Below are 19,446 nucleotides of genomic sequence, written 5' to 3' on the forward strand. Positions count from 1 at the left end.
TACTTTCTCTAATAAAAAGTTTGAACTTAAAATCACACTTTCTTTTAAAAGAAGTGAAATAGGCTTTAAAAGCTACTGCCTCTCATCTTCACAGAGCTTTAGGTGGGTAGATACTGCTCTTTGTGCTTTACAAACACAGGCTTGGTGGAAAGTTAAGAGTTTTTTAAAAGAGGCAGGAAACGTGCAAGTTCTAGGAATCATTAGCAGAATGGGCCTCAAAGTGTCCTTACTTGATTGGGTGTGGGGGAGGAGAAGATACAATTTTACGATGTAAAGTTGGACTGATCTGTAGGTTGAATTCCCATTCCAGTTGTCCTTCTACAAGCATGACTTAGATGGTACCTGTCTTAATACTTTTCTTCAGGGGTAATGAGCAGAATAATGGCAAAAATTTGTCTTCTGTATGTGGGCCATGATAAATAGGATTTAATTGCCACTGCCATTTAGGTCCTTGTTCCCAAACCAGCAGATCTTAGCAGGATCGTTTGGTAGTACAGATATTTCAGAGCTGTGGGCAAACAGATATATTTCTCTCAAATCTAAAGGAATTAGTTAACACTTATAGTGTCTGCAGAAAGACAAGCAGTAGCCGATCCACTCTAAAGGCAGTTGATGCAGGCAGGTATCTACATCAGCAGGTTTTATGTGAAGGCAGGTAACATACTTTTTTTTAAACAAATGTAAGTTTATGCTGCATCTCATAGGACCACATAATTTTTATCACAGAATGAGAGAATATGCTGTGTTAGAAGGGACCCATCGCAATTATCAAGTCCAGCTCCTGGCCCTGGGCAGAACACCTCAAGAGTCACACCATGAGCCTGAGAGTACCATCCAATGCTTCTTGAACTCTGTCAGGCTTGGTGCTATGACCACTTTTCTGGGGAGCCTGTTCCAGTGCCTGACCACCTTTGGATGAAGAACTTTTTTCTGATATTCAATCTAAACCTCCCCCAACTCACCTTCATGCTTATTCCTGGAGTCCCATCACTGGTCAGAAGAGTGAAGAGATTGGTACTTTTTGACCTGGCTCTAATATGTTGCAGAATAATAGCCCAAGTTCATAAACTTTACCTTGTGTTTTATGTTAGTGGAGTAATTGCACCTGTCCTGTGCAGGGCCAGGAGCTGGACTTGTTGATCCTTGTGGGTCCCTTCCAACTCGGCATATTCTGTGATTCTGTCCCCTGCTTTCTATTTGCTAGATGTTTTTGTTTGCTTGTGATGTTCTGCTGAGAGTGGATGTCATGGACCAGAAGTGAAGGGTATGTGTGAAGTTTGCCTATAAATGAGATGCAGAAGCCTTGGGTGACTGCTCTGCTAAACCAGCCCCCTCAGGGACCAGCAAGTTCTGAATGCACATGGGCAAGTGTGGAGCAGCATTTACTAGTATGAGATCAACTGTAGGGCTTCAGGGCTGTATTTGGCTCCTTGGCTATGCCTGTGGTCAGGAGGGTGTGCCCTTACTTGTCCTCTGGAGTTCCAGGTTTTCTATTTCAGGAAGTATTAATAACTTGATGAACAAAGAAGAAAGAAACAGTTCTTTAAAATTCAGTTTCCTAACAAATGACCCTGCTGAAAATGCTTTAAAATCTCCTACAGGTGTCTGTGAAAAGTGACCTTTTCATAAGTGGCTTCAAACTTTCATAAATTACTGTGCGTGTTATTTCAGAAAGGGCAGTTAAGTTAATAATATTACAATTATGTTATATTGTTATGTTATATATAAAGGACCATAATGCTACAGAAAAAGTATTTGAGTGCAAGTATAAAATAAGTGGGCAAAATGCGGTGATCTTTAATAGCTAATGGCAATTCTGTCATTGGAACAGTATGAGACTGATGTACCTTTTTTGTTGGGTTCAAACAAAAATGGTCAGGTTAGATTCCCTCAAAGCTTGGATACATTAGTTCCCTTCTGTAATGGTGGCTGTAATGTTCATGGCCTGTTTTCACTAGGAGCAATACTGGTATGAGTTATGTGTCATATATCCACTAAACATTTCAAAAGCTGCAGTGTTGTTTGGCTCTGTCTGCTTCTAGGCTTGAACATACCCTCTCTGTCCCCTTCACAGTTAAAGATTTTATATTTCCACATTTTGTAACTTCATTGTTATAACATTTGTCTCCAAGATATCAACTGTTGTGGTAGCTTTTTTTCAAAAAGCATCTTAATGCAAGATGGGAAAACAAGCAGACCTGACAAGTCAGTGACATTTCTCTGTTTGTGACTGGAACGCTGCATCTGGATTTGCTTTTGTGCTGTATTGCAAAGCTGATGGCTAAAATACAAATGCAGTCATTAAGTGAAGAAAAACTTTAAGGGTAATTGGATGAAAGGAGAGAGTTCTGTTGGAGGGGGAAGTAATTTTACTAACTCTGTTTTAAGTTCCTTAAATTCTGGATGGCCGTTGGTCTTCAGGCATGGTAAGAATCATGCAGATCATTAGGTTTGTAATGAAAGCATTAATTGTTTTAAAAATAATCTAAATCTGTATCTTATCTGCTACCATCAGAAACTGTAGCTGTGCGTTAGGGTTCATTAAACAATTCAGCTGTGGGCACCTTCTGAAATTAAATAACTTTGAGAATCATTTCAGTAAAAGGCTTGGAACAAGTACAATTTGAGATGGGTAACAGCTGTGTTTTGGTGTATAGATATGAGTCTGTTTCACAGAGGAAATAAAACTGTGCCGAAATAGACTGTAGTCCTGAAGAGAGCCCTGCTCTAAGTGTGTGTGTGCGTTCCAGTGGTGAGATTAAAACATCTCTAGGCATACTTTTTTCAGTTTTCTGATAGCCCTTTTATTCTCTTTATCTCTTACAATAGTTCAGTGTTGTGCTATGATAATATTTCTTTCCTATCATAATTTTCTTGCCCTGTTTTGCTGGTTAAAAATGGCTAAGCACTTGTCAAGAAGGATGCCTTTCTCTGCATTAGCACTGGAGGCTGTTAATGACCTGAAAGCTCCCAGCGTGGGCTGGCTCAGAGGAAGTCTTCCTGTAGGTTGTAATCTCTTACTGCTATTGGGAGCAAAGGTTCAGTTACATAGATTTCTCTATAATACTCGTGTTAGTGGTGCTAAAGAAATAATTTCCACTTTGCCTCATCGCTGGTAACTTTTACTCAGGGAGGAGAGAGAATAACCACCTCCTGAGCGACCTCTGCCTGTTACCATGTCTTGCCTGTGCTCTGTGCTTTTCGCCTCCCTTCTATTGAATCCTGATTATTAGCATTTTGAGATTTTTTTAACTGGTTTAATTGAAGTTCCAGCCAAGTTCTGCTTCCTTGCAAAGGTCTTTCAAGTTTGTGATGTGAATTTGTATTTTTATAGCATTAATAAAGCCGTGTTATTTGTTTGTTCTCATCTAGGTGCTTGAACTGGGATTTGATTTCTCATCCTATGGATCACTGAATGAGTAACAGATGGCCTTGCCTCGTCTTACAGGCGCTTTACGCTCCTTTTCAAATGTCACTAAACATGAGGATTACAGTGAAGAATTAGCTGACTTAGTGGTAAAACTTTTTTTCTCTTACAAAACATAATTATAGTAAGAATTGTTTACTTTCTTCATTTACATTTCTATTTCATAAGAGTGGGAAAGCAAAACTGGGCAGAGTGTGTTCCTGTGCGTTCCTTCATTGTGTCCTCACTCAAAGTCAAATTTGCTGTAGCTTTGTGATTTATACTAGGCCCTTAAAATCATGATGTGCCATATGGATAGGGTTGCTTGGCTGTGTTGGTACAGCCCTGTTAATTCATCTTTCAGGACATTGGGTAGGGCTGGTGTGCTTTTAGCTCTGAGCTCATGTAGAGCTGGGAAGCCAAACATTTCCTTTTTAATATTAAGTTCACTGAATTTAGGTACTTTTTTACTTTCCCATGAAATAATGCATTAAAACAGCAGATGCCTCATGGGAACCTGTAATGTGAAATGAGTTTGGAATCTTGGGAGCTGTAAATCTCTTGAAGTTGCAAGAGTTTGGCTTTATAGAGAATTTTGCTTTGGAAGAGTCAAGTAGTGAGAGAGTGTGTGTGCATTTGCATATCCTTCTTCGTTACACTCAGGAAAGAATCTAGAACAGGTAGCAGGAAAACTGCTTGCAATCATTGCTATGTACTGACTGAATACACTTGGAAGGAGGTGTTTTTATCTGGTGTCTAATTTTAAAGGAACCTTGATATAGTAATTTGAAATAAATAAAAAAGCTCAAATATTTTGCATTTTCAGACTAAAAGGTCAAAACTACAGGCACAGTTGCTGAAGTCTGATCTTACTTGGAAGAAGATAATAAAGTTCATTGACGACAATTTGGACAAAAAAGAACACCAAACTGTAAATGGGGATTTAAAAACTATATTACAAGCTGCAAAACAAATAGGTATGTTTTCATTATCTAGTAGTCTAATAATACACTGGTTTTTTTCAGAATGGGGGCGAGTTCAAGCTGCTTTCTGCCTGCATACTTTGCCTATGGGTACAATTTTAGTTCTACCTCGACACCAGTTTTTACCCTGAAATATCTTTGAAACTCCAGTTAATCTAATATGCACATGGGTAATTTGGTCTTCTGTTTTATTTTAAGATATGATTCCATTGTGGATATTCATGTTTTTTTGATAGCATTGTATTGTGGTGTGTGGTATGGTTTGTGATCGACGGTTACTAAGCAGAAACAACAGATTCTTTCGAAATGACAATACTCTGAGAAAAGAACAATCTTGGTGTTGTTTGCTTTAGTTCCATGTAATTGGTATAATGAAAAATTGGTCTGCTGCATAGCTGGATAAAAATATAAGAAATATTTTCTGCTTTAAGTATTTGGTGTTGAGGAGAGAAATAAATAATAAATTTCACTCATCTGGAATTAAACTTTTAAAACTGAAATACATTATGGCAAAAGAAAGTGGAAGTGTGAACACATAGTTTTGATTGGAAAAACTAAACCTAATTCAGCTTTTGCTTTTGGCAGAATTTAACTTCATCAGTCTTAAACTGAGCGCATAGCTCAAGCTCTTGCTGTCACATATTTAAGAATTTTTCATTTTAATCTCATAGGTATATTTTCCCCTTTTCTGATTATGTTTCAAATATCTTGAATAGAACTCTGAGTGAAAAGACTGAGAGAATTAATATATATAAATATATTTGCCTGGTTTTGGAATTATAGAGCAGTTTTTTATCCCAATACAGATGTTAACCTGGCACACTTACGTGTCTATTTCTTGACAGTTTTTTTTGAAATACCTAGTAAATTGTGAAAGAAACAAATATCTAAATACAGACTTTCAAAGAAGACTAGACAAGTTATTCATGTTCAACATGTAGTCATCTATTTTGCTGTACAGTTGCAGAATATGTCTGTTAAAGCTATTCATGGTTATAGTGGATATTGCTTTAATGAGCCATCAGAAGTATAATTTTGAATATTTCTCAAATCACTAACAAAAATGTTTTAAACTTCTCTGGTGATACACGTGTTCTAAATTTTGCTTTGTGGTTCATTCCTTCCATTTTAGTGACATATCTCTGTTGTTTTTACAAATTGGGTCCTTTTTTTTTTTCTTTAACCCTCTTTTTTCTAATACAAGTAGTAGAGCTAATACTATTAGTAGACTTTTAGCTTCTTCGGGCTGGAATTTAAGCGTCTGCCTGCCTGTCTTTCTGCGACAGGCCTCTGGGAAGGGCCACCTCTTTGCCCCAAGCCAAGTACCTCTACTTCAGGGCACAGATTTCAGCTGACACTTGGAACACACAAGATTTGAGGGAAAGTCATGCAAGATGGGGATTGAGTTTGCACCAATCATCAGTACCTAAAGTTAATAGGAAAAGTTGCGGTCTGTACTGATAATAGATACGTATTGATTGAGAAAGCTGTTTTAAATGTCTACTATGTACAGTTTAATCATAAGAGGTACTAGACTAAAATGTTCGCTGGCAAACATATGATTATAAAGTTTGCAATGTAAAAAAGTAAGACCATATGTAGTATAGCAAGTAGGAAAAAAAAAATCCAGTGATGTAAAAAGAGTTATAAACAAAATAAGTATTTACCATTCTTTGCTGCAAATGTTATCTATGAAAATAAATTGACAGATTTGTGTTTTCTGTATTAGTGACAGAAACATGTATTAGCTGTGTGATTTTATATTCAATTATTTTTTTTTAAATTTTAACTTTTTGCCAAAGATGACTGCAAAAACGTTTTCATTTCCGTCTGCCCCCCTCAACTTTTAATAGCAGGCCTAGCCAGTGTGGTGGGTGGGTAAAGCAAATCGAAAGACTTGAAAGTAATAGTGGTAAATTTTTGTTTGATGAAGTAGAGAAGACAAAACAAATGAAAACAGATGCATGATTATTTAGTTAGAACAAGTTAGAAAGAAACCATCAGCTTTGACGCTTCTGAATAAACACGTATAATGTTATGCAGACACAAATCAGAATAGATTGCAGTGATTGAAGCACAAACTGAACTGATAGTAATGTTCCAACCACCATAATCAGAAATGTATAGTAGGGAAAGAGAAATTTTTACTTTAATTTCAAGGAAATTAAATCTCAGCCTAGGCAACAGATACTATATTATTGATTCACTTTATGGGGTAAATTTCGCTTAATGAAATGATCTGATTGGCATAAAAACAAAAAGAGTAACTTCTAGTACTCCATCTTTTGCCATCTTGTCTGGCTCATTTTATTGAGATGGGAGGGGTAGTATTTTCTCAAGAGATGTTTCTACAAATTGGAGATGTTGATAATAAAGAAGAATTAGCACATAGTAAATCTAAGAGCTTTTTCTCAAAGCCTTCAATTGCTCTTTTAGTTTAGTAATCTGAACTTCTGTTCCAACACAAGTGACTTTAAACAATAATATGTATTTTTATGTTAGGAGTATAAGAGTGAGCTTCATGCAGCCAAACTTAGGACTACAAGTTTTCAGATGTGAGGGGTTTTTTTCCTGTGATTCCTATATAGCTAATGCTAAAAGGGAGGGCTGAACCACCTTTTTCCTTTGAGATATATTTATATATGTTATGTATCTTCCATATATAGGTATCTAATTGTCTTGTTAATATCACCTCCAGTCCTCTCCATGAACTTTTCAGCTTATGGAAGTGCACCACAGGGAAATTCAAGCTAAATAATGAATTTTTAGGCATCTCCATTTATATGTTATGTTTCTAGTTATGCAGCCTTTCTCCATCTGCTTATGCTGGATTTTTTTCCTCCTTTCTGTTACATTGTGGGGAAGAAACCCCTTGCTTTTCCTGGGGTTAAATCTACCCTAAGTTGAATCAAGTCACAGGTAAATAAATTCTGCATGTTGCTGTCGTATAAAATAAATAAAATACCCAGTATGCTGGCTGTTTTTGTTTAGTTTATGCTTGATGACTTTTAAAATTTTGTTTGGTAGCGACATTTTAGTTCATCATATGGAGGTTTTGCTTATGTTTTCCTTGAATACCTTTGTGAATATTTGTGTAAGAAGTAAATTCATGTTTTTATCTAATAATGTATTGTTTATTTGCATAATATGACATTTTGTAGATAGAAATCTAAATTAATGTATTTATTTGCTTTAATTATTTTGACCAATTTTTCTAAATAACACATACTTTGTAGTAATTCTACTGGGAATTACTGCAAGAATTCAGTAATTCCCGGCTGAGTTCTGTATATTTAGTGTGTTATGAATATTCAGACTAGGCAGTGTATAAATAGTGAGACAAAGAGGAAATTTGTTATCATTAAAGAGCTCATAAATATACTATTGTGAGTTTAAGACCTCTGGCAAGTTTTTTTCTCTAGCTTGGAAAAATAAGAAAGCATTGGTAATTCTTAATATGAATTTTTAGTATGTAGAAAGATAATGAAGACAGATGCTTTATTATCATATACCTCTTATAGTTCCGTACCTTGCAACAATTGTTACTTGTTATGGTCTTCTTTTGATATCTCTGTTGATGAGACTTGCAGCAAGAAATTGAATACAGTTATGTTATAGGTAATGAAAGTAGTATGTATTAGTAGTACTAGTAGTGCTAGTACTAGTACTAGTACTAGTAGTACTAGTTAGTGCTACATTAGTAGTGTACTTCATTAGTATGAAGTGTATAAAGTTACATTTGGTTTTGTTAACAGTTGGAGCTGAAAATGGACAAGAAGCAATTGAAAGTGGAGCTGTTTTTCTTTTTAAGACATTTCACGGGAAAGAATGTGTTGGCCATGATGAGACAAAGGTGATCAAGGAGATGTTTGGGCCATTTCCATCATCATCTGCTACTGCAGCTTGTGATGCCACATCTCGGATTGCTTCTCACTTCTCTGAAGAACAGCTTACAGGCCTCATACAGATGACTGAAGAGCAAAATGGTGATAACGGAGTGTTCTTTGGTAAAAATATAGTGTTTTCATTTGATATGCATGATTTGGATCACTCTGAAGAGCTGCCTGTGAATGGTGAGGCTGATGCACAGAAAAATATAAGCTTAGATTATAACAAATTTCTGAATAACCAGCTGAATCACTTACAGAATTACTGTGCTGAGAAATCTGATCTCAAGTCTTTGGAAAAAGTAGATGATTCTTTTTTATGGTGTGAAGTTGGAAAGTACCTGAAGGAATTTCAAGGGAGTAACCCTGGAGGGCCAACAACAGAAGACCTCTGCTGTACATTGTATGAGATCCTTGCTTCTACCAAAAGTGGTGATGAACTGCAAAATGAGGTACAGTAGCATATGAACCAGACTGTGTATATTTGAATACTACAGAAAAATACAATTATTTCACATTAGTCGATGTCAATATACTTTATCCAAGTATTGTATCTGCTTTTTTTTTTTAATTTGTCTTGAGAGAAATCACATGTCAACATCATGATTTACCAGGCAAAAGATGGATGCAGCATGAGTTTTATGTGAACAGTGTCCTTTTCCCCTGTAATGGACAGGCTACAACTTTTTTTTTTTTGGTGGCCATTTGCTCAGCTTCTTGCTTTCTTTTTAAGCAGAAGCCAGTTTAGGCTGCCTATAAAAGTGTCAGGAACTTGCAAAAGCAAACTGAAGTAACTTCCTTGGGCAGGTTTCATCTCCAGTTTTCAGAGCCTGCAGCTGAAAGGCTGTGCAGGTGGTGCTACTTTAAAATTTTGTCATATCACGTCTATTTCTTTGAATAAGGAAAGAGGATGGCTGGGTTTCTTACAAGAACGGCAGAGAAAGCTTGAGGGAGAGGGAACAGTTACTGGAGTTGTAGGATAAGTGTAGTAGCAGAAGGGGGAAAAAGCATGATTAAAGGCTGGGGAAGAGGTTTTCCAGGTGTGTGCATAAGATAATCTAGGCAAGAGAGAACTTGTTTTGAATGGGGTTGGGAAAGAATTCCTGCAATTTGCTAATTTTTTTTTCCTGTGCACTTCTCTGTTAGGTTTACTTTATTCTTCCTAACTTGCCCTGCTTTCCTCCCCTGAAAACATCTAGTACTTAAATTCACAAACTGACTTTTCAGAAAGACTTTAAATTTGAAAATTTGCTACTGAAATACAACTGATGGTGGGAATAAACAGTAATGAAATACACTATGGTGAAAATTTTCAGGATTTTTTCCATTACAGTTGCAGATTTAATTCTTACAAAAAACATTAAGTCATAGAGTATTTCATCTTGGGTTTAAATAACTATGTATTGATATCTAATGCATAATGATATAGTTGCTGAAGCCATATTATTGTTTTGTTTGGTAATCAGTAGACCTCATTTTGGTCACCCTTTGAGCTGCATTCTGCATATAAATATTTTCTTACAGACTACTTCTAATTTGAGATCTTAAATATAAATGGAAGCTGGTCTAATTTCTACTGCATTGAAATATATTTGAAAAATAACATTTTAATCCATGTCTGCAAACAGTTTCATATTTTAAGTGGTCGTATTGAAGGATGACTCATGAAAATAGACGACTGAACAGGTCTTGGATAAGGAAATTGGATAAAGAAACTTGAATGTCAAATAAAACACAAAAAGAATATCTTCATTTGTCATAGGGACCTGAAGTTTATAATTCCATACTTCTGCATAATACCTACTTAATGCCTAAGTTTACTTTGTAAAATTTGTAAAGGAAAGGCTCAAAACCTTTCACTCGAAGCAAGAAGAAATAACATTATTTTTATTTCGCAACTTTATGATCATAATGGATTGCTAAATGAATTGGCAGAAAGTTCAAGCTATCCGTTTTTATGTAGGTCACCATTAAAGACTTCTTTTCCATTAGTTTTTGGAGCAAAGAATTCTTGGCAAAATTTCTCTTTTGATGGCTTCACAGTTTTAATTTGATAATATGAAAAAATTGTTTGCCGGCAAACTGAAGATTATTCAGCAGGTTTCTTTTATATGAGTCACTAGAGAGAAGAAGGATTCTTTCCTTGGAGTGTCTGAAAACTATATTTTATTTTGGATTTTTAAAAGAAATTAGTAATAAAAAATAAAAAAAAAAAAGCAAAGATCTCCTCATTTTCCTTATTCTGGTCCCCATGTTGCTTTTCCTTGCAACACTCTTATTTCATTGTTCATTGTGCAATGTGGGGGTTGAGGAGGGAGTAAGACGAATTTGAACCTGATCACCTTTTGTTAAAAGCTAGCTGGCATTTGTATTGTGCTCTCTGTAAGCATAGTTGTGGCTTGAAAATTTCTTCTGGGCTTTAGATTTTACTATTACTTAGGAGTTGTTTTTTTTTATTACAGCAGTTTTATTGGTGCCATCATTAAGAGCAGATGGTGCTTTTAAACCTGAAGGTAACCCATTTCTAGAACTAGGTCATAGGTTTGCTGTATGAGATGGTATAACAAGTATGTGATTGATCATGCATACTGAAAATCTTACATTACTTGGGGCAATGTATACATGCTAAAGTGTCTATGCTCTATAATAATTCTTTTAAATAAAAATCCAGATCTGTAAAACACGTTTTTATATTTTAAACATAAAGATACCACTGTCTGGTTATTATTAAACAAGAAGAGAACATGCTGGTTGTGAGGATATTGGTGAGTGTACTTCTGTAAGACAATTTCATTTGATCCTTGAGCAAACTTTACTGAGATTCCAGACCACATTAAGAATATGAACATTTTATATCATTTCAGGTATGCCATCCTGGTTGTTTTTTGGGTTGTTTAGTGTATGTACAGGCACACATGTATGGTATTTAGGTCTTTATCTACTTAATGAACTCTACAAGGAATTGAAATCAGTTGCTTTCTCTAGCAGCATGTGGCTTATGTTTAAAGTGGCTGGCAAGGTAGAAGAAATACTTTGTTCTTTGTTTCCACTATTTAAGAACATACCACTCTTCCTTTAGGACAGTTTGTTTTTCTGGCATGTCACTGGTGACTCTAAATTAGAGGAAAATTGGTTCTTATGATTGGAGTGATATTGGAGTTATAATTTATTTTTTAAGTGTTTGAGACATGACTTTTCATTTAAGACATAAGTTCAAGTAACCCTAAATGACAGCTACACACTTTTCACAGTGTCTCAGATTTTGCTGATGAATATAAGATGGTGATGATGCGGTAACAAGACCATTATTTAAAAACAGGAAGAAAAAGCGGATGGCCAATTACAGAGTTCAACCAATGACTCTTGTGGTTTTTTATTATTATTTTATATTAAAACTTAGTATGCAGTGTATTTCTCAAGTTGAGCACTCAGTTTCTAATATATGATGCTTTCAGAATGAAGACTGGAGCCATCTTGAGAGCATTTTAGCAGCTTTTCCACCTGTCACCCCCCAGGGTAACTAGGAAAAAGTTAGAAGGGTTTATTATTACTGTTTGATTACACCATGCTGTTCTTAGAGGGCTTCTCTTTCTTCTGTGAACTCTTGTTGTAGTTTATCTGCAAAATTTATCTGAATTTTATTTTGGAAATACCTGTCTATTTTTACACTAAGGCAGACGTACATTATCATAACAAAACATTTCCTACAGAGATAAAGTAACTAGAGGAAAAAAAGGAAGTTCAATCAGAACTGTGTTAAGCTCTAATTAATACAGCATACATTATGAAAATTTGTGCATTCTATTCATCTTGGGACAAGGAAAGAACTTTGCCCAAATAAAATTAATAATGATGTCATTCAGTGTATTGGATTAAATGGTGTTTCCCAGACAAAATCATTTTAAATGATGTGTAAATGACTAGAACGCTAGGCTAAGATGTGAAACAGCAGGACTGTTTCAAGAAAATTACATTGTAAGTAGTAGTTTCAATAGTGTGTAATAGTACGTATATTTACTTATCTCTACACGATACATTTATTTGCCATATAATAGGACACAAGGTACTTAATGTGTAGGCTTTTTCTCTGCTTTATAGTTGTGACTGTTTTCCAGCTCTGCATTAAAAGGTTAACATATATATGTACTTGGAACTATAGCATCCAGAGGTTCTATAAGTTAAATACAGGCCACCTGTATTACAAACTGTCGTAGTGTGAAAAAACATTCCTTTATATTTAATTTCTAACAATAATTCAGTATTCATCACTCCTACCAAAAATGTAAGATATGTTTTCTTCCTTGTTGTCATAAGCACCTGACATACAGTAAGAGACCAAAGGGTAGTAATGTGGAGTGTGAAGGTCCTCAGTCCTTCCTTCAAGGGTGAAAAACATTCATTTCAAATCAAAGTACACCTGAAATCAGAAAAGTCCAAGTTGTGGAATATAGGTTTTATATGATGAAAAAAAAGAGGTCATGAATTGGGCAGCACCTCTTCCTGTATGTATTCCTTGTTAGATCCATCCAGTAATATACTCATCATTAGAGCCAAAAAGTTATTGCTTTATTACTGAAATTCAGTTCTTTTCGTACTTATTTCAGAATGGAAGTTAACAGATTATTTTGTTGCTTCATTAAGTAGGATTTTTTTTTCAGTGTAGTGTTCTCTGAATGCTTGATTTAGCAACAGGCTTTTAGACAGTTTTGTCCAGCCTCTTCTAAGTGGAGCGCTGTTGTCTCTCAGGCTTCTGCCTGTAACTTTTTCTTAGCCACCTTTGTCACTACTAGCAAGATAATGATTTTTTTTCCACATGAGTTCATCTAAAGCATTTCTTTCTACAGAAAGATGTCTGCTTTGTTGGTTGAACCTGTAAATGCTCATGGGATCAAGAACAAGAGGAACTTAACTAATTCAGTGAACTGGTAGGAAGCTCCTCTGTGTCTGCCACCAGCCTTTTTGCAACAGAAGTATAGAAGAGTAAAGGAAAGCAAAATCTGTTTAAATGTTCACAGAATCTAGAAGGGACCTTTTCTGTCAGTGATACAGTATCTTAAATTTGTCCCAGCTCTTCCCTGAAGACTGCTCCAGTCTTGTTGCTTGGGTGTTTAAAATGAACTTGTTTTCTGCTTTTTGACTTTATTCAGGGCTGCTTTTATGATCTCTTTTCCTGTGCTACAGTTGTTGTTTTTTTTTTTTTTCCCAAAGCGTTTTTAAACATGAGCATCAAAGAACTGTGCTTGTACCTTCTTTTCCAGATGATGCTATGCCTTTTAAACACTGCCTTTCATTTACCCTTCAGGCAGTTCCTTGTCAACTTTTAATTCTTCTATTAAGGCTTATCTTCACAAATTCCACATGTCCTCATGTGGAAAAATTGCAATGTTTTAAATGAAGTCCAGATGTGAGACAACTGCTATTTATTCATTTTCTACCTTAATGAAGTGTTAGACCAAGTGATGTATCATTAGTAAGCCCATGCTATGTTTATGCCATTTTCCAGTTATCTGGATGTCTTTTTCATTCTTTTCAAAACATATCCTTTTAACTCACCTCCAATCATATTTTTCTCATCCACAGTGTTATTGTAGATGTGTGATCCCTGACGGACAGTTTCATGTGTCATATTCTGAAGATTTATGAAAGATTACATTGCGTTCAATCTGCCTGAACAGCGAGCTCTGAATTTTGTTCCTAGCTTCGTTGTGATCATTTTTATATCCATGCTCTTTTCTCTTTAACTGCTTTATCCTTATATCCAAAATAATTTTTTTAACCATAGAAAAATTTTAATTTTAATATTGAACTGAATTAAAGTATTGTCAGTAACTTTGAAGAGTCAAAATTTTCCTTTCAAAAGGGAAATTTATGCTACAGTAAGGGACCTAGATAGTGGAGTTAGCTGGTCCATGACACTCAAAATGGGAAACATGCCTAGCTACTTTAGAAGGAAAATACACTAAAATTGTTTCCTCGTGTAGGGATATCAGCCATTAAATAGAATCATGGAATACGAAGTTGGAAGAGACTTCAAGAATCATTTGGTCCAAACTTTCAGGGCAAAAGCATGGTCTAGACAAGATGTCTCAGCACCCTGCCCACCCAAATCTTAAAAATGTTCAGTGTTGGGGAATCCACCATGTCCCTGGAAAGATTATTCTGATGACTGATTGTTCTCATTGTGAAAAATTTTCCTTTTGTGTCCAATCAAAATCTCCCCAGCAATAACTTGTACTTATTGCCCTGTCTTTTCCATGTGACTCCTTCTAAAGAGAGAGTCTCTATCTTCTTTGCAAGGCACCTGCTAACTGCTAGAACATCATGATAAGGCCTCCTCTAAGGCTTCCATTTCTCAAGGCTCTAGAAACCAGTTCTCTCAGCCTTTCCTCACAAGGCAGGCTTCCCAGTCCTTGGATCATCTTTGTGACCTTTCTCTGGATCCTTTCCAGCCTACCCACATCTTTTTTGTATAGAGGGGACCAAATATGAACACAGTATTCCAGGTGTGTCTGACAAGCACTGAGTAGAGTGGGAAAATGCCTTCATTTTCTCTGCTGGCGATGCCTCGTTGATGCAAGCACGCTGTTCGCTCATGTTGAGCTTGTTGCCCACCAGGACCCCCAGCTCCCTTTCCACAGATCTGCTCCCCAGATGGATAGATCCCAGACTGTGCCACACTCCTGGACTACACTTGCCCTTTTTAAACTCAGTAAGATTCTTGGATTTCAGTGTGTTTTGTTGATATTTGAAAACTACATTTTATTTCTTGAACATTGTACCCTTCAGCCTGCAACGATGTTATTGGCGATAGAAATAGAAATAACAGCTTTACACTGCAGTTTGCAAGTCATAGAGCACATCATTCACAGTAGACTGGGACTGGTCAATGTTGTTAATTCTGATCAGAACGGAGAGTTCAACAGTCAACAGATAATACTGTTACAGCCCTTTAGCCCTTCAGTTACAGTTGACTTTTTTTTTCCAAGAAACCTTTTTATCATATATCTCATGAATACTATAGGAAGATGCACATTTTTTTTAAACATGGAAAGTCTCTGTGGTTTTTTGCTTTTTCTTTTAGAATATTGACTGCTGAATTCATTTCTGATATACATATGTATATTCAGTGGTATGTTACGCTAAAAACTTATGGGTTGATAAAGGAGATAAGACCCCTTAAATTTTCCTGTGTAATGTTCACTGGATTTTTTGTGGGGAAAACTCTACTTGATGTTTCACAGTGCTTGCAAGGAAAAGTGTATGTTGTGAGGCTGGGTAAACATTACCTTCCCCTATCATGATTATCTTTCAAAAAGCCCCACAGTTCTTGGATTAGCATCACTTACTTTATCTGATGCTGTCTGCTCTTATTTAAACAATATACATACACACCCTGAATTTGGAAAAGTTTTAATTAAAAAAATGTTGATGTTGCATTTTACATGGTAGTCTGATCATGACAAAAGATGTGTCTAGACTGACTTTGATCAGTACTGGCCTTTTAATCTGGAGAATATATGCAGTCTCATTTCTTTTTACCTTATTGTGAATAGTATTTTATTGATAGGTATACTTGTTTCAGTTTGCTTATAAAATGGAGAGCAACACAGAGGAAAAGCTATGAAAACTATCTGTAGTTACTACGTAAATGTTAGGCTTTCTTAATTAACATTGCACTCATGCATTTTATTGCTCTGCTTTGAGTAGTAGATGAACAAATAAAATCTGAAAGGTGTAGAGTGGTGTCCAGTATGGGGATATTGGACTGAGTCCAGGGAAGAGCCACTGGGATGGGGAAGGGACTGGAGCATCTGACATACAAGAAGAGACTGAGAATGCTGGGGTTATTCAGCCTGGAGAAGGGAAGTCTGGAGGATCTGTTCAGATCTGATGGTGAGGGAGTGAAGAAAGTGGAGCCAGACTTGGTTATACCTAATGGCAGGACTACAGGCAGTGGACATAAATTGGATTACAGAATGTTCCATGTAAACATAACATTTGGTGTCAATGTGATAGTGATCAGACACAGGAGCAGTATGCTTAAGAGGTTGTGGAATCTCCAACCCTGGAGACTAGATCATTTCCAGACATTTCTTCCAACCTCAGCCATTCTGTGTTTCTGTCATTTGAATTGAAAAAATAGAAGTAACTGGAGAAAATTCTTCTGCAATATTTACTCCTAATTCTGTATTAAGTCTTCCTTTTCCCTGATGGATTTCTTACAATAAAATCAATCCCTTATCCTAATACATTTTTTTTTTTGAGTTAAAATCTTCTTGTTTTGTAATAAGTTCGTTGTTAATGGAATCTCATAATAAGTAAGTGCAGTGTGCCTTTTAAATACTTAAATTTTAACCTTATGTGTAGCTTAATTAATGAATTATGGTATACGGAAAATAAATAGTCCTTGTGTTGCAATTAATCTCAATTATGTTTTAAAGTGACCTTGGTCTCCTAAATTAAGTATCTATCTAAATAACAGACATTTGTTGTCCAGAGAAATCATTCATTAAACTGGAATCTGTAATGGTCATTATTCTTTTAAGAGAAAATAACATATAGTCTTAATTCATGTGACCAAATTTCTAATACCCTTTAAAAACCTGACATTGTTTATGTGAATGTTTAATTTTTTTTCTATGTGTAAGCTAAGACAAATGTAACACCATGAAATACAGTTCAACAAGAAAGAGCGTATTTTAAAGCTCATAATACAAACCGGCTAGAAAAAGAATTTCTTAATTCTTAAAGACTGCACACGCTTATTCATTCTTTCAGATAAAGGAATGGAAGAGCATATACAACATTGCACAACATATGTTATTTTAGAATAAGACTAAGAAAGTGCATGTAGATTTTGTTTCCTAGTAGTGGCTTAGCATGTTGTTTGTCAGTAGCAAACACTGCAGACTGTTTTGTCTTTACTTCTTGCTCATTGCTTTCAAGAGCACTCAGAACTTTAGTGTAACATTTACAGATGTTGTGTTCTAACTATTAGTATCCAGAAATTTGATGACCCGAGAAATACTTAGCTTACATTTCTAAACCTGAATTCATTTAGTAATTGTCAGGTCTGTACTGAGAGTGATTCCCTAAACAGTCTGAATATATAATTTATATTAAGAGCTCTGAACTCTTCACAGTTCACATTATAGTACTGACTGTGAAAAGTACTCCAGCATTTCATTTTTTTGCAGACTTGGGTGGCACTCAGGTGCTAGTTTTGAGATCATTCTTCTAGCATACTGTGCAGACTCTAAAGAAAAGTGCTTTCAAGAAACAGGCTGCACTGTCTGTGCACAGCTCAGTTGGCTCTGGCTCAATATTTGACTAATGCTCAGAGGGCGAGTGGAACTTGTTTGCATGTTCTGTGTAGCCATTCCCTTAGCTATAAGCTGACCTTCACCATCAGAAAAGTACAGTGTGCAGGTGTAAAAGTAGATATTTACTTTGAGCAAAATAAGATCTGAAGTGTCAGCCTCTTGCTGCTTCGTAGAATGCCGAATGGTGGACTTTGCAAAGGCTTGGCCCCTCCAAATACCAAACATGAATGCTCTGCTATTGGAAACTCAGTTTTACCTGTCACTAGCTCGGCACATCAGTCCAGTTGTGTATGCTTCATTGCTCCCAGAGGGTTCTCTGTTCCCTGTCAAAGCTAAAGCCTGGCTTTTCTCTGTAAGCTGCTGCTCTTCTCTTCAGACATAGGACTCCCAGCTGCAGCTTTTTTAACTCATCTGAAGCAGAACCAAAGGTGCTCTGAGACCCCCAGCACAAGGCTGCTATTTTCCCTGCACAGTTTTCATGAAGCCACTATTAGGTGGAGAAAGACAACTTTGATGTCAAAATGCAATTTGGCAGAACTTGAGGCCAATATAAGCAGACTCAACACATAATTTTTAGAAACACTTTTTGAAATATAGTAAATAGCGTAATGTACTGAGGCATAAGTAAACAGTACAGCTCATTAGGGAATGAGAAAATTAAATTTACCAGAGACTGAAGTCAGTAGTGAAATGGCTGATGTGGTTGTCCAAAGTGGAAGAAATAGCCAAATTGAATATATTTTTAAATTATTATTATTAAATATGTGTAAGCACAAAGACAAAAATCTCTAGGATAAAATACTGGCATTATTAAAATCATTTGGAGATTTTTCCTTGATTTCAAAAGCATTTTGTTTTTACTATTTGTTTTAGTCTCTGCTTATGTTTTTAACTCATTTCACAGAGGTGATTTCTGAACCATGTATAACTGATATTTTGCATGCACAGCCAGCAAAATAGCACTGTTACAAAATAGGATTGCACTAACATGTATTTCTATGTTGCTTGGGAAATTTTTGCCACTTTGAAGATTTTATGGTGCTGTGGCATTTTTATGAGACTTTCCCACAGAGGAACTGGATAACTGGTTAAACAGGTTAAACTTCTTAAAACAGCAAAGAGTAGATAATCTGCTGAATTTTACACTGTTAATAAAATAGTCTTGAACAACTGATATAAGCAAATGTGGTAATAACTACATAAACCATTTAACAAACACTGGATACTCGTGTGAATAGAGAGTAGTCATACTGCAAGTTTTTTTTTCAAAATGCAAAACAGATTACATTATGGGGGTTTTGTAATGAAAATTTTGCCTAAACAGCTTGGTTTAGAGCATGAACTTTTTTATGAGCTATCTTATTTATTACTTTAGTTATTTATTATAAAGAGATAAGAGATGTTGGGAAACAGCTTTCAAATATGCATTAATACAGAGAAAATCTTGGATATTTAATGTCAAAACTGAGTGTCTCAGGACTATATTTCTGTTACGTTGCAGAGGTTCTCCAGGCCTCTAAACTTAGCATGTTAGTGCCATGCTGGAGATAGGCATGGACTCTGCAGAAAGTCAACAGAAGCATGCCGTGCTTCAACATCTTGTATTACTATGTATTATTGCTTGTATTAAATATAGTATGAATACTATATATCATATAGATAGTTGTATAGTACTATCTTGTATTACTCCACAATGTTTATTGAAGTGCTAAGTTTATGGAGATTAGCTTTGTGGATGCTACCTGTAAGAATAGCAAAAAATCATGGCACTTTATCTTGTTATAGAAGTCATCATTAAACTTTTTGTTATTAATGTTAAGTTAATTAGAGGACAAAACAAAAAGCTG

The 19,446-nt window shown here is 35.7% G+C and overlaps 1 protein-coding gene across 1 annotated transcript in view; it reads left to right on the top strand.

The window, feature by feature from the left end:
- Window positions 1-3,372: 3,372 nt before the first annotated feature.
- ASCC3 (activating signal cointegrator 1 complex subunit 3) overlaps window positions 3,373-19,446 on the top strand; it is a 246,623-nt gene continuing 230,549 nt past the window's right edge. Inside the window, exons 1-3 of the mRNA XM_027731475.2 lie at window positions 3,373-3,516; window positions 4,233-4,383; window positions 8,145-8,728. Coding sequence (XP_027587276.1) covers window positions 3,427-3,516; window positions 4,233-4,383; window positions 8,145-8,728 — 825 coding nt within the window. The 5' untranslated portion in view covers window positions 3,373-3,426. The remainder of the gene's footprint in view (window positions 3,517-4,232; window positions 4,384-8,144; window positions 8,729-19,446) is intronic.

The sequence above is a fragment of the Pipra filicauda genome, unplaced genomic scaffold (assembly GCF_003945595.2).
Source record: "Pipra filicauda isolate LSUMZ 115617 unplaced genomic scaffold, ASM394559v2 scaffold128_size5466820_pilon, whole genome shotgun sequence".
Taxonomy (NCBI): domain Eukaryota; kingdom Metazoa; phylum Chordata; class Aves; order Passeriformes; family Pipridae; genus Pipra; species Pipra filicauda.